We start from the raw sequence: 14,027 nt of genomic DNA, 5'->3' as shown, positions 1-14,027 counted from the left end.
CCACTGCAGGGGTGCTGTGCCTGCCAGACAGCCTGAACCTTCACAGAGACCCTCAGCGGACGAACAAGCCGGGGGAAATGCCCATGTTCAGCCAGTCGGAGTTGAGGACCATCGAGCAGTCCTTGCTGGCCACCCGTGTGGGCAGCATCGCAGAGCTGAGTAAGTGGATGCCGTTCTCTGGCTCTCTCCGTGCCCAAGGTGCCACTGCCCTCAGGACAGTGCTTTGTAACCAACCAGGTGACACCTTTTATTGAGCACATGCTGTGTGCACAAAACGGTGCCATGATAGCCATGGGGAAGGCAAGGGCTCGAGTCAGACAGGCCTGGTAAATTTCCTGGCTTTGTCACTGTCGTAAGTTTTCTGAGCCTCAGTTTCCTTTTCTATAAAATAAAGAAAATAGGGGTGCCTGGGTGTCTCAGTCGGTTAAGTGTCTGACTCTTGATTTCAGCTCAGGTTGTGATCTCAGTTTGTGAGTTTGAGCCCCACATCAGGTTCTGCACTGACAGCCCGGAGCCTGCTTAGGATTCTCTCTCTGTCTCTCTCTACCCCCTCCCCCGCTCCACCTCTCCCTCTCTCTCTGCCCCTCCCCTGCTGGTACTCTCCCTCTCAAAAATAAATAAACTTAGAAAAATTTTTAATAAAAAGTAAAATAAAGAAAAAATAGTACCTAACTTAAAGTATAGTATAGTTGTGATGATTCAATGAGCTAATGCCCATAGAGAGGGTTTGCCATGGTGGCTGGCACACAGTAAATGGTCTATAAAGGGTGGCTGGTCACTGTCGATTTCCAGTGAGATCCATTTAAAGCGTACGTCCGGGGGACGCCTGGGTGACTCAGTCGGATAAGCGGCTGACTTCGGCTTAGGTCATGATCTCACGGTTCACTAGTTTGAGCCTTGCATCAGGCTGTCTGCTGTCAGCGCAGAGCCCTCTTCAGACCCTCTGTCTCCCTCTCTCTCTCTGCCCCCCCGCCACACACATACACTCTCTCTCTCTCTCAAAGATAAATAAACATTAAAAAAAGAAATTTAAAAAATGTTTATACAAAGCATATGTCAGATCACATCTTTCCTCTGTTCAGAATCTTCCACTGACTTTCCATCAGACCCATAGGAAAAGTTAAAGTAAGCCCTTACAATTGCTTCCGAGCCACCCCACATATCCCTTCTATTCATCCACTCTCCCCCAAGGCCCACCCCAGCCATCCTGGCCCCTTGTTTTCCCGTGAATATAGCAGGCATGCCTTAGGACCTTTGCACTTACTATTCCCTCTTCCTCGACCACTCCCCCACCAGATAGCCATATGGCTGACTCCCTCATTACCTTCAAGTCTCACACAAAATTATGATACCCTGGGGGCGCCTGGGTGGCGCAGTTGGTTAAGCGTCCGACTTCAGCCAGGTCACAATCTCGCGGTCCGTGAGTTCGAGCCCCGCGTCGGGCTCTGGGCTGATGGCTCAGAGCCTGGAACCTGTTTCTGATTCTGTGTCTCCCTCTCTCTCTGCCCCTCCCCCGTTCATGCTCTGTCTCTCTCTGTCCCAAAAATAAATAAACGTTGAAAAAAAAAATTAAAAAAAAAAATTATGATACCCTGAAGACCCTTATCCTCCTGTATTTTTTGTTTTTTAACAAAAGTTTCACTGAGATAAGTTTGCCTCTTCAAAGTGTTCAATTCAGTGGGTTTTAATTACTCACTAAGGTATACCAACCAGCACTACAATCAGTTTTAGAACACCAGTGTTTATCACCCCAGCAAGAAACTTGATAACCATTAGCAATCATTGCCTTCTCCCTCCACCTAGCCACACTCTATATTTGTACTCATTTCCTTTTTTAAAATTATTTATCTCTGAATATATTCTTACAGAGAGTAAGTTGAGATATTTATTTTGTTCACTGATGTAATCCCAATGCCAAGAATACTGCCCGGCACGTAGTACGCCTTCAAGAAATATGAAGGAGGAGGGATGGAGGGAAAGAGAGGAAGAGAGAGGGAGGGAGGGAAAGAGAGGGAGGGAGGGAGAGAGAGGAGCAGAAAGGCAGAGAGAAGGGAGGGATTGTCAGGAAGGTTGGGTGTCTCCAGTTTGAGCAGTGATTTGCCATGTTTATGCACCCTCTAATTCAGGGCTGTGCTCTTTGAGTCTGGCCATTCAGAACAAAATAATAAAACTGTATTTACTTACGATTCTATTGATTGCCAAATTACTTGACTGTTGTGTTCTTGATGGGACCGGAGCATTGATCTCAGAAATGCTGGATTATGTCGAAGTATGAGTTGGTGTGAAATTCTAGACAGTTCTGAACCATGAAAGATTCAGGGTCCAGAAGGCAACTTGCACCTCTTCCCAAAGGAATTCTTGTATACACAGGACAGGCACATAGCTTGCCCCTCCAGAAAGAGAAGTCATAGCTGATTGAAGCCGTTGTGAGCCCTGTGGTCATTAGGGAGCTGATTTCCTTGCACCTGAATTTGGAAATTGTGCTTGATTCTTATCAGACCCAGAAGTCACAAGATGCCACCAGTCACAGGGTCTCCAGCTACCAGTTGGCTATTGTTCTTAAACTTCTGGGTGCCCCGGACCCTTTTGACAGTCTGGTGAAGCCTGTGGACCCTGCCTCAGAATAATATTTTTAAATGCATGAAATAAGTGGACACATTTACAAAGGAGGCTGATTATATTAAAATTCAGCTACTGAGGGGTGCCTGAGTGGCTCAGTCGGTTAAGGAGCCGACTTCAGCTCAGGTCATGATCTCACAGCTCGTGAGTTCAAGCCCCACATCAGGCTCTGTGCTGACAGCTCAGAGCCTGGAGCCTGCTCCAGATTCTGTGTCTCCCTCTCTCTCTCTGCCCCTCCCCTGCTCATGCTCTGTCTCTCTTCTCAAAATAATAAACATTAAAAATGAATAAGTAAAATTCAGCTCCTAAATCTTTTTAATCAAAATTGCGATGTAGTCATTCTACACTTTTATTAGCACATTATGTAACAGGATCTAACAACAGTTTTGATGACTCCATTATTTTGAAGCAGTGATGTGTGCGAATGATATTTTGAAATCTTCAATAATTGGAAAGGTATAAGAAAGTGTCTGCCTTTTAACAGCTCCCCAGAGATTTGGTTGTAGCAGGTCCAAGCGGCCCCCAGAGTGGGGTGGTGTCTGTGTGGACATAACCTGGGAAGAGCTCCCTCACTGACTCTGCACTGGCATCCCAAAGGTTTCTCCTGGGAAACGTTAAGGATCCCTCTTGGAGTCTGGCTCCTGGGCTGGGGCCCTACCGACTTCTGGCACTCTTCTAGGAAAGGATTTGCTAAATAAATCTGTACTTCACCAAAGCAGGCAGCCTACAGGAGCGGCTGGCCGCATGAACTGTTTTTAAGGACAATTTGCTCTGTAAACTAGACGCTGTCGTTCTCGTTGAATGTTGACTTTCACATACGAATTGTTGGCATACAAATGGGGTGCTGCTAATTACAAAGGGGTTTTGTACGTTCATTAAGTCAGCCTCACAGAACGTGTGTGCAGAAACACATTGATAAGCCACCTCAGCGACTGGAGGTAATAAAAGTGCCTTCTTTTCTGATCTGACTGTAATTTAGAGTGGCTTGCTCTGTGGTCTGAATCAATACAAGCCTTGCTGTCTCTGTGTACATAGAGAGCCGTTCTTCATATTCAGAGATTACTCTACCAGTGTGGATTATAGAAACTACTGTTTTTCTGCAAGGGCGAGATGCAGTGAGTTCGTTCCCGGATATCCCTGCTCTTCTGGAATCAGGCTGCCCAGTGTCAAGAGCCGAGCCCCTACCCATGGCCTTCTCAGTAGTCAGTAATAATAATAGCAGCAGCTGATGTTACTGAACCAGGGAACTATGATAAATCCACATGAGTTATTTCCAGTGTAATGACTGTTGTCCACACTGGCAGGAATGGAGGCAAGAGGAGAATGAGCAACTTGTCTAAGATCAACCATACCCATGAGCTGGAAGGCTTGGGACTGAACTTTTCCGCCTCGCCTCTAGACTGCCCTCCCTCTGGGAGAAGCCCATTGGATGTTTCTACATGTTACAGGTACAGTGAGGGCTGTGTTCCAGCTCTGAGGATCTGCCATTTGGTCTGTAGGATGCATCGTGGATGCTCTCCTCTAAACATAATCAGAGGTGCAAAAAGTCACAAAGGATTCTATCCAGATGGGGACCACCCTGTGGGCTGAGACTTCTCCCTATAGCTTCAGACCCTGCCTATAGCTTCAGAGCATCACATTAAAATTCAGAACTTGGTCAATCAGGATGTCCCGAGCACTTGTCTTTGTCCAGCCTATTATGGCTTGGTGCGAAAATACGTCCACTCTTTCTGGAGCACCTACCGTGTGCCAAGTGTCTGAAATAGATTAAAGGTATTCCCATTTCACAGATAAGAAACTGAGACTTGGAAGGATATGTGTCTTGCCCAAGGCCACATAGCTGGTAAGTGGCAGTGATAATTCAAACCCAGTTTTTTCTTTCTCTGCCTTGATTCACTGTGTTCCAATTCAGCTTCGCATCACGAACACCTAACACATCACTCCTAGTGTGGGAAATCGCTGTCGCATGTCAGTGAATAATGGGATGGCACACAGCGAATGAGTCTGTGAAAAAAAAGATCTGAAGAAAATGAGGGGAACTCCTGATGAAGGTCCACTCGAATATTAAATATTCTATGGAACTGGATTTTGATCTCAGAGACCTGGAACTAAACCTACGTGTGTCTAAAATATTTGAGCACAAAGCTAAATTAGGATGCTAAGAGACCCCCAAACTAACACAGGCTGGGATTTTTTTTTTAACTTTGAGCCCTAGAAAATTTGCACGGTGATGCACTGAACATCACAGTTGACCTAGAGACTGGTGGGCAGTTCCTTCAGGCACTCCTTCCCTGAACCAGTGAGCGGATCTGAGGGAATTGGGTCCATCCGGTCTCTCCTAGTAAGGCCATGGGAAAAGCAGAAGTCCTGGATCGTCTTACTTTTGAATCAGCTTGACTCTGCATTTGGCTCCATTCAATCCCACATTTGTGTCCTCTGAGGTCTTACCTCATTTCTTCTGCCTGATGTCCCAGCCTTAGCCACAAGCTCTCAATGAAACCCCATTGGACAGTCGTTAATTACAGTGTTTGCTTTCTGTGGTTTAGAGGGGAGAAAATTAGAGCCTCATTGTAAAATGCCTCTTTTTATTGTCTTTTCACACTAAACTGTGAACTTGTCGCTTCCACTCAATGAGGCAGTCAAAATGGGGCCATTAATTTACAACAGTGAGTAAAAAGAGTTTCTGGGTTATCTCTCCTCAGTGTCACTAGAAAGAAAAAAAAGCTCAGTCCTTTTTGCTTGGACAAGAAGGTTTCTCTCCTTGTTTGGAATGTAGCTGGGCTCTGTTCAGAGAGTCGTGCTGCCTCTAGCCCCTGGGGTGCACCTGTGACCCTTTCAGGTAGCAAAGTGGCCAGTGGCCTCTTGGTATTTCTCAAATACTCCACTCCACCACAGGGCCTTTGCACTGCTGCCCCTTCAGCCTGTAAAGCTCTTCCCCTGATATTCACAAAGCTCCTCTGTCACTTTATTCAGGCCTCTGCTCAAATGTCACTTCCTCAGAGAGGTCCTCCTGTGACCACCCGCCTCCCCCTTCCCGACTGCTCTCTATACACTCTTCCCACTTCAATTTCTTCATGGCACTTACTACCACCTGACATACTGTATGTTTATTCATGTATTTTCTGTCCATGCCACTAAAACTGTAAACCCATGGCAGCTGAGAGATTTTTGTTTTAATATCACTATATCCTTAGGGACTGGAACGATGCCTGGCACACAGTAGGACTCACTAAATATTTGATGAATGAATGAGTGAATGAATGGTAAGTTTCCTGCTGAATCCAGAGTTCAGTCTTCTGTTGCATCTAATGACTTGGATTACACGTGGTCTTTTCATTCTTTCATTTTCAAGGGAGGGGGTTTGGGTGAGGCAGGTTAAACAGCAGTTTAAGATGCTGGAGAATGCCTCTGTTTTCTCCTCCATGCTGTGTAACATAAGGCAAGTGACTTGGTCACTCTGATCTCTGGTTTTATCATCTATGGAAAAAGGGTGACGATACTTTCTCTCCCAGGGTTATAGGATGTTTTGAAAACGTACTGTAGTAAGTGGCAGCTGAGTGTGGATGAGACAGAGCGGAAGGAAGAAGGTGAAGTTGCTGTCTCCATTGCTGTCTTCTGTTCAAAAGAAGCCTACCATTGGAATGTATAGCCCTTTGTCCTGGGAGATCACATCTGGCATGCAGGGGGATGGCTAGTGGGAGCTTCTCTGATAACCTGAGTCTGGCAGGTTACAGCAGCATTTCCCAAGGGTGGGACAGGAGATGATCATAGGTGATACACAAAACACTTTTTATTTTTAATTGCTATGAATTTTTCATGGGCACTAGAAAAATATTGGTTTTCCATTTATGGCACTGATATGAAGCTTCCTTTTACAATGAGTGAAAGAATGAGCTAATTTAAAGAAAAACATTAAGTAGATAAATTGTACCTGCAGCCCACAAATATGAGAGAAGTCCTGATGGTGATTCCCCCATGGCTGACATTTGAGAAACCTGGTTATAAGTGAATTCTATAAGGTTTCTGGAACCAACTGCAGCTGCCCAAACTTAGAGCAGCTAGTGACAAGTGTGTTTGTTATTTTCAGTTCCTGAAGCTAACAGGTGAAGCAGCAGATATGTGCTCTACATACGTGTAGGGTAGTGGTTGAGATGGGGCTAGCGATTGCAGAATACTTGTGCCAATTCCATCTCCCATGGCCAGACCTCCTCAGAGATGACCTTAGGGCCTCCAGTCAGGAACTAGGCTGATGATGTCGATGGTGATGATAATGATGACGATAATGATGGAAGTGATGGTGGTGGTGATGATGGCGATGATGGTAATGGTGATGATGGTGGTTGTGATTATGGTGGTGATGGTGGCGATGATGATGGTGGTGGTGATGATGGTGGTGGTGGTGATGGTAATGGTGATGATGGTGGTTGTGATTATGGTGGTGATGGTGGCGATGATGATGGTAATGGTGATGATGGTGGTGGTGGTGGTGATGGTGGTGATGGTAATGGTGATGATGGTGGTTGTGATTATGGTGGTGATGATGGCGATGATGATGGTAATGGTGATGATGGTGGTTGTGATTATGGTGGTGATGATGGCGATGATGATGGTGGTGGTGGTGGTGATGGTGGTGATGGTAATGGTGATGATGGTGGTTGTGATTATGGTGGTGATGGTGGCGATGATGATGGTGGTGGTGATGATGGTAGTGGTGGTGATGGTAATGGTGATGATGGTGGTTGTGATTATGGTGGTGATGATGGCGATGATGATGGTAATGGTGATGATGGTGGTGGTGATGGTGGTGGTGGTGATGGTGGTGATGGTAATGGTGATGATGGTGGTTGTGATTATGGTGGTGATGGTGGCGATGATGATGGTAATGGTGATGATGGTGGTGGTGGTGGTGATGGTGGCGATGATGATGGTAATGGTGATGATGGTGGTGGTGATGATGGTGATGGTAATGATGGTGATGGTAGTGGTGATTATGGTGGTGATGGTGGCGATGATGATGGTAATGGTGGTGTTATGGTGTGGTGATGGTGATGATGGTGATGATGACATTAATGATGGAAGTGATGGTGGTGATGAAGATGATGGTAGTAAGGGTGATGGTAATGGTGGCGATGATGGTGGTGATGGTGATACAATGATGATGGCGATGGTGATGGTGATAAGAAAAAAGAAATAGTGCTGAATATTTATTAAGCACTTAGGGTATGCTAGACTTCAAGTGTTTTAAGTGATTTATATGCATTACTTCATTTAATATTATAAGGTAGGTACTATTTTTATCCACCCAGTAAATCCATTAGTTTACAAAAATCCCCATTTACAGAGAGGTTAAATAACTCACCCAAAGTCATGCAACTAGTTAGTGGCACATTGGAGGCTCAGACTCAGGCAGTCTGAGTCCAGACAGCATGTTTTTAGCCACCACACATCCTGCCCCTCCAGGAACAGGACAATGAATGAAGCACAGTCTCTGCTCTTGAGGCTCAGTAGGGAAAGCATACCGTGCGAACAATTAACCATGAAACATGACAGAAACAAGTAATATGTCAGACTTTGTTAGCAGGTATTGTGGGTACACAGGGGGGATTCTGACTGGGTGCATCCTGGAGAGCTGCATGGAAGAAGTAATACTTGGTCACAGCTTAAAGGTCTTCAGTAGTTGAGAGAATGAGGGAAAGGGCACTCCAAGGTGAGAAAAGAGGAAGTGCAGGGCTAGCTAAATGATGCTCAGAGGAGATGGTTAGCCCAACCAAGGTCAGAGGTGCCCCAGCATCTTGGGGAACTAGAAGGGTGGTACAGGGGTCCAAATCATGGACCTTCTCTTCTTCATTCCCTTGTGAGTTTTCTTGTTCTGAACTTTTTCATGAGAGCTTTTGAGAAAGATGTATGGAAAGATGATACTCCAGCCTGACGTAGATGGAAGGTATACGAAAGAAAACATATCACTTTGGTAAGCTTATTATCCTGATAATGCCAAGTCATGCATGCCGTAACTCAAAATTCAGAAACTATAGACAAGTCGGAAGGGAATGCCACCCACAATCCCACTAGACAGAGAAATCTTTGGTCAATATTTTGGAGGTTGTTTGGAGTGTTGGGTTTTTTTTTTTTTTTGATGTTTACTCAGTGCAGAGTTTTTAAATAACATAATCCATGGGGGAATGGAAGGGGAAAAAAATAGTTTCAACCAGAGAGGGAGACAAACCATAAGAGACTTGTGAATGCGGAGAACAAACTGAGGGTTGATGGAGGGCGGGGAAAATGGGTGATGGGCATTCAGGAGGGCACTTGTTGGGATGAACACTGGGTGTTGTATGTCAGCGATCACGGGAATCTACCCCCAAAACCAAGAGCACACTGTATCACTGTATATTAGCTAACTTGACAATAAATTAAAAAAAAAAATAATAATGATAAATAAAATATAAATAAATAACATAATCCTGATCTCACAGTATGCGATTGTGAATTTCATTTGTTTTTCAATTTTACTTAACAGGAGTATTTTTTTGTGTGTTATTTCAGTTCTGTGTAAACATTTTTAATGACTGCATCCATTTATTATTTCATCACATGGATGTACCAGAGCTTATTTAACCATGCTGCTATTTTTAAACATACATTTCTTTGTCAAATTTTGGATCCCATAAAGAAGGTTGGGTGAAAATCCTTGTGCATAAAGATTTGCTGCATTTTGGGTTCTAACACTGGGAAGGATTCCCAGAAATGGAATTACTCAATCAGGGCATGGAGCATTCATTAACCGGATTGCCTCGGTATGGACTTGGAGCTGACCACAGCTGCATTGGGCCGTCTCTGGAAGAAGAGTAGGATGTAGGGTGAGGGCACAGGCATTAGAGTCAGATAGACCCAGATTGGACTCTTGTCTCTGCCTCAGTTTCCTTATGTGTAAAATAAGATTTCTCAACCTTGGCATTATTGACATTTGGAGCTAAGTTCTTTGTTGTGGGGACTGTCCTGTCCATTGTAGGATGTTTAGCAGCATCCCTGATCTCTATCCATAGGATACCAAGTATCAGGCCCTTGAGTATGACAGCCAAAAATGTCTCCAAACTTTGACAAGTGTCCTCTGGGAGGCAAAATCCCCCCAGCTACAGATTAGTGCTGTAAAACTGGTCTAACATAACGCATGCTTTGCAGAGCACATGAATATTAGAAACAGTGCCTGTGAGGTGCTTACTCACTGTCCCTGGCCCAATGTAGGTGCTCAGTGAATGGCACCTGTTACTACTGTTCATAACAACAGTGACAGTGACATTTCCCACGCTGGATGCTACAGAGATGACACCCAGGAGGACACCCAGGATCAGCTTGGAGGCCACACCCAACTCTCAGAGTCTCTGGGTCTTTGGTTCTTTGGCCAAGCACCCAGCAGTTTACTGTTCTCCTTCCAGAGGTTACCATGCATCCTACGATTTAGAAACAGAAATGCTCCTCAGATTTTCCTAATGGGGGCCTTTCCCCCTTCATTTCTTCCCCCCTACTCCCCCCCTGTTGTTTGCAGCCCAGCTTTCCTCCTGAAGGACTGTGAGTGATGTGCTGAGTCAGTTATTAGGGAGCCGAAGTCCTTCTACCTGCACCCCCCCTGGGAGTGAGGGGGGCCCTCAGACCCTGCCTCTTAGGTGCAAACTCACTGGAAATCCAGCATCTCTGAAAAGTTCACCCAATAGGTTTTTGTGGGTTTTTTTAAACTTTTTATTTAAATTTTAGTTAGTTAACATACAGTGCAATACTGGTTTCAGGAGTAGAATTCAGTGGTTCATCACTTACATACAACACCCAGTGCTCCTCACAACAAGTGCCCTTCTTAATACCCATCACTCATCTAGCCCGTATCCCACCCACCTCCCTCCATCAACCCTCAGTTTGTTCTGTATCATTAAGAGTCTCTTGTGGTTTGTTTCCCTCTCTCTTTTTTATCCCTTTCCATATGTTCATCTGTTTTGTTTCTTAAATTCCACATATGAGGGAAATCATATGGTATTTGTCTTTCTCTAACAGACATATTTTGCTTAGACTCTAGCTCCATCCATGTTGTTACAAATGGCAGGATTTCATTCTTTTTGATGGCTGGGTTATATTCCAGTGTATATACATACCACAGTCTTCTTTATCCATTCATCAGTCTATGGACATTTGGGCTCTCTCCATAGTTTGGCTATTGTTGATAGTGCTTCTATAAGCATTGGGGTGCATGTGCCCCTTCGAATCTGTATTTTTGCATCCTTTGGGTAAATACCTAATAGTGCAATTGCTGTGTCATAAGATAGTTCTATTTTTAGCTTTTTGAGGAACCTCCATACTGTTTTCCAGAGTGGCTGCACCAGTTTGCATTCCCATCAACAGTGCAAGAGGGTTCCCCTTTCTCCACATCCTCACCAACACTCGTTGTTTCTTGTGTTGTTAATTTTAGCCATTCTGACTGGTGTGAGGTGGTATCTCTTCATGGTTTTTATTTGTATTTCCCTGATGTTGAGTGGTGCTTAGCATCTTTTCATGTGTCTGTTAGCCATCTGGATGTCTTCTTTGGAAACGTGTCTATTCATGTCTTTTGCCCATTTCTTCACTGGATTCTTTGTTTCTTGGGATGTTGAGTTTGATAAGTTCTTTATAGATTTTGGATCCTAACCCTTTACCAGATATGTCATTTGCAAATATCTTCTCCCGTTCTGTAAGCTGCCTTTCAGTTTTGTTGTTCCCTTCACTATGCAGAAGACTTATCTTGATGAGGTCCCAATAGTTCATTTTTGCCTTTGTTTCCCTTTCCTCTGCCTAAATGTGAGACAGGAAGCCATCAAAGTCCTACAGGAGAATACAGGCAGCAGCCTCTTTGACCTTGGCCATAACAACTTCTTACTAGACACATCACCAGAGGCAACAGAATCACCCAGCAGTTTTTGAGAGTCCCCAGGTAGCATCTCACATATAGCCATCCCTTCCTCCGGCCTTGCTGTGGCTCACTCTGAAATCTTGGCCTCCCATGAATCTGTGTGAAACCTCACACTTTGCCCCTGCCCACAGCTAGGGCCACCTTTAAGGACCCTGACATCACAGCCAAAGGCAGAACTGGGAAGTCTGCAATACTTTCCAAAGCTGCTGGCCATTGACCCTGTCTGCCATGGCCTCTGTGCTTGTCTCCACTCTGTGCCCACCAAGGATGTGGTTACTGACAGATGCCAGTTAAACATGGGCTAAGCTTTTCTGCCAAAATTCTGGGTGTATCCAAGTCAGCCATGGTCTCTGGAGCTCCTGATGAGCTAACAGTGAATGAAGACCCCTTCTCTCCTACTATGATGGAGGCAGTGTGATACAGTGGCTAAGAGGCCCAAATCACAGTCGTTTGAAGCTCAGTTCTTTCACTCAGTAGCAGTGTGACTTAGCCAAATGATTTCCCTGGACTCAGCTTCCTCATTTGTAAAATAGATATGCTATCAGGACCTACCTCATTGGGTTGTGTGGCACCTCATCCTCTGGCCCCAGAGCCCAGCTGCTGGGCTTCTACCCACTTTCACAGCTTTCCAAGAAAAGCTCTTTCAGCTCTGCCATCGCCTGGGCTGGAATTCTGATCGGAGAGACCAGGCTTCTGTTGGTTCCATAACCAGCTTCCTGCCTATACGTTGCTGGTTACTTATATGCCCCTCCAGGCTCTCTTCCCTTAGGGCAATTTATCTTCTAAGAGGCTGCGGGGTCATTTATGCGGATTGACCCATCAGCCCCCACACCCTCCTGCAGACCAGTCGGACTCTGAGACCCCTCAGCTGGAAGCTCTACTCTGTCAGCAGAGGCTGACCAATCTCCTGAGCCCTGGCCCATGGACTCCGCAATGGCATATGTTTTGGGAGACTTGGGATTTAGCCCTCAAACACTTCACCAGAGTTTTTCAAAGGCCATGCCCTGAGGTAGATTCTAGATAAGTGCCTTTATGGAGGGACTGTGGTGTAGTGACAAAGAACATGAGCCCTGGAGGCCTAGCTGGAGTCACAGCCTGCTACTTCCTGAGTGACACCTGGGCCAATTGCCCCTTGCCTTGATTTTCCCATCTCTGAAGTGGGTGTGTCCCATATGGTTCTTATATAATTAAACTGGAAAATGTATAAGTGGCCTGGTAGCAGGTTCTCAATGTATCGTGGTTCCCACTTCTGCTGCCACTCCATCTACCTCATATCATCCTCCTCATCAGAAAAGTCAACACATTGGCATTGTGCCCAATCCCACCCTGGACCTGCCATCCTGTTGTTTTCTTCCAGACTCCTGCTCAGCATTGGCCGACTGGGCTCTTACATTGCCAGTGCTTAGAGCCGCCCCTTACGAGACAGACTGACATGACCAGCCTAGAAGCAGGCTTCTGGCTTCCTTTTTCCCTCCCTCCTGAGGAGCATGTTTCTAAAAGATGAAAGGGTAGAGAGAAGAGGGAAGAAGAAGCAGTTAAGGACCTAACTGCACCCCAAACACATGCCTGGGGTGAGCAGCTTTGTAGCATTGATTCCTAATGATGTCAACCCCAGCATGAAGCTGCAAGTCAGGCACTGGGTCAGGGCATGGGCTGGACTGTCCCTGCATGTCCCAGGCACCCACCTTCCCGTCTCACCATCCAGAGAGAAGGAAGAGCAGTGAGCCTAAGAGAGCTGCTTATTTGGTGCCAACAGTGTGCCAGGCATTTCCTCATTCTGCGTGTGACCCTCACAACCACCTGATGGAGGCGTATCACTTCCCACCAGAGAGGTTAAGCAACTTGCTGGGCTGTACACAGAGGAGTGGCAGAGCTGGGATTTGAATCCCTTCCCCTGCCTCTTACCTAACTTTGAGCACTGGTTCTCCATATTTTCCACCTGCAGGTCCCTTTGGGGTCTTCCCTGTCCACCTACTTCTAAAAGAGAATTTCCTTCTCTCTCTCTCTTTTTTTTTTTTTTTTTTTTTTTTCAGTTTCTTGGGCATATTTTCCTGCTGTGGGGAATGGATGGAGACAGGAGGGTCAGGCTCTGAGCTAGGCATGGTAAGATGCAGGGGAGAGTAAGGAAGCGACCCCCCACTACTCTCTGTTCAACCCCTGCATCTGCTTGCTGTCCAGATATTAAGCGTAGTGGGTTGTACTCTGGTTAGGTTGACCTGCTAAGGCCTCAGGACTCTGACAACATGGAAGTTTCTTTTCCTCTGAAAACCCCTATAAGAAATAGTGGCCACTTGGAATCTTGTCTCAAGAAGGATTTAGAGGCTACATCTACACTTAGTGCATGAGAGCTCTGCAGTTGATTAACCATGTCTGCCATGGACATGGAATGGAAAGGGGAATATTTGCCATTTCTACCCTTAGCTGAGACCTCATCTCCATAGTTGACTCCCCTAAGGGGGATGAATGGCCCTCTTGTCAA

General features: G+C 45.6%; 1 protein-coding gene across 1 annotated transcript in view; it reads left to right on the top strand.

Annotated features, from left to right (window-relative positions):
* Positions 1-14,027, top strand: part of ABTB3 (ankyrin repeat and BTB domain containing 3) — a 318,626-nt gene that overhangs the window by 184,130 nt on the left and 120,469 nt on the right. Inside the window, exon 2 of the mRNA XM_086712439.1 lies at positions 10-159. Within this exon, the coding sequence (XP_086568565.1) occupies positions 10-159 (150 nt within the window). The remainder of the gene's footprint in view (positions 1-9; positions 160-14,027) is intronic.

Source organism: Puma concolor, chromosome B4 (assembly GCF_028749965.1).
Source record: "Puma concolor isolate L17-30 chromosome B4, mPumCon1.1.hap2, whole genome shotgun sequence".
Taxonomy (NCBI): domain Eukaryota; kingdom Metazoa; phylum Chordata; class Mammalia; order Carnivora; family Felidae; genus Puma; species Puma concolor.
The sequence above is the reverse complement of the archived record's forward strand: the minus strand, read 5'-3'. Positions and strand labels throughout refer to the sequence as shown.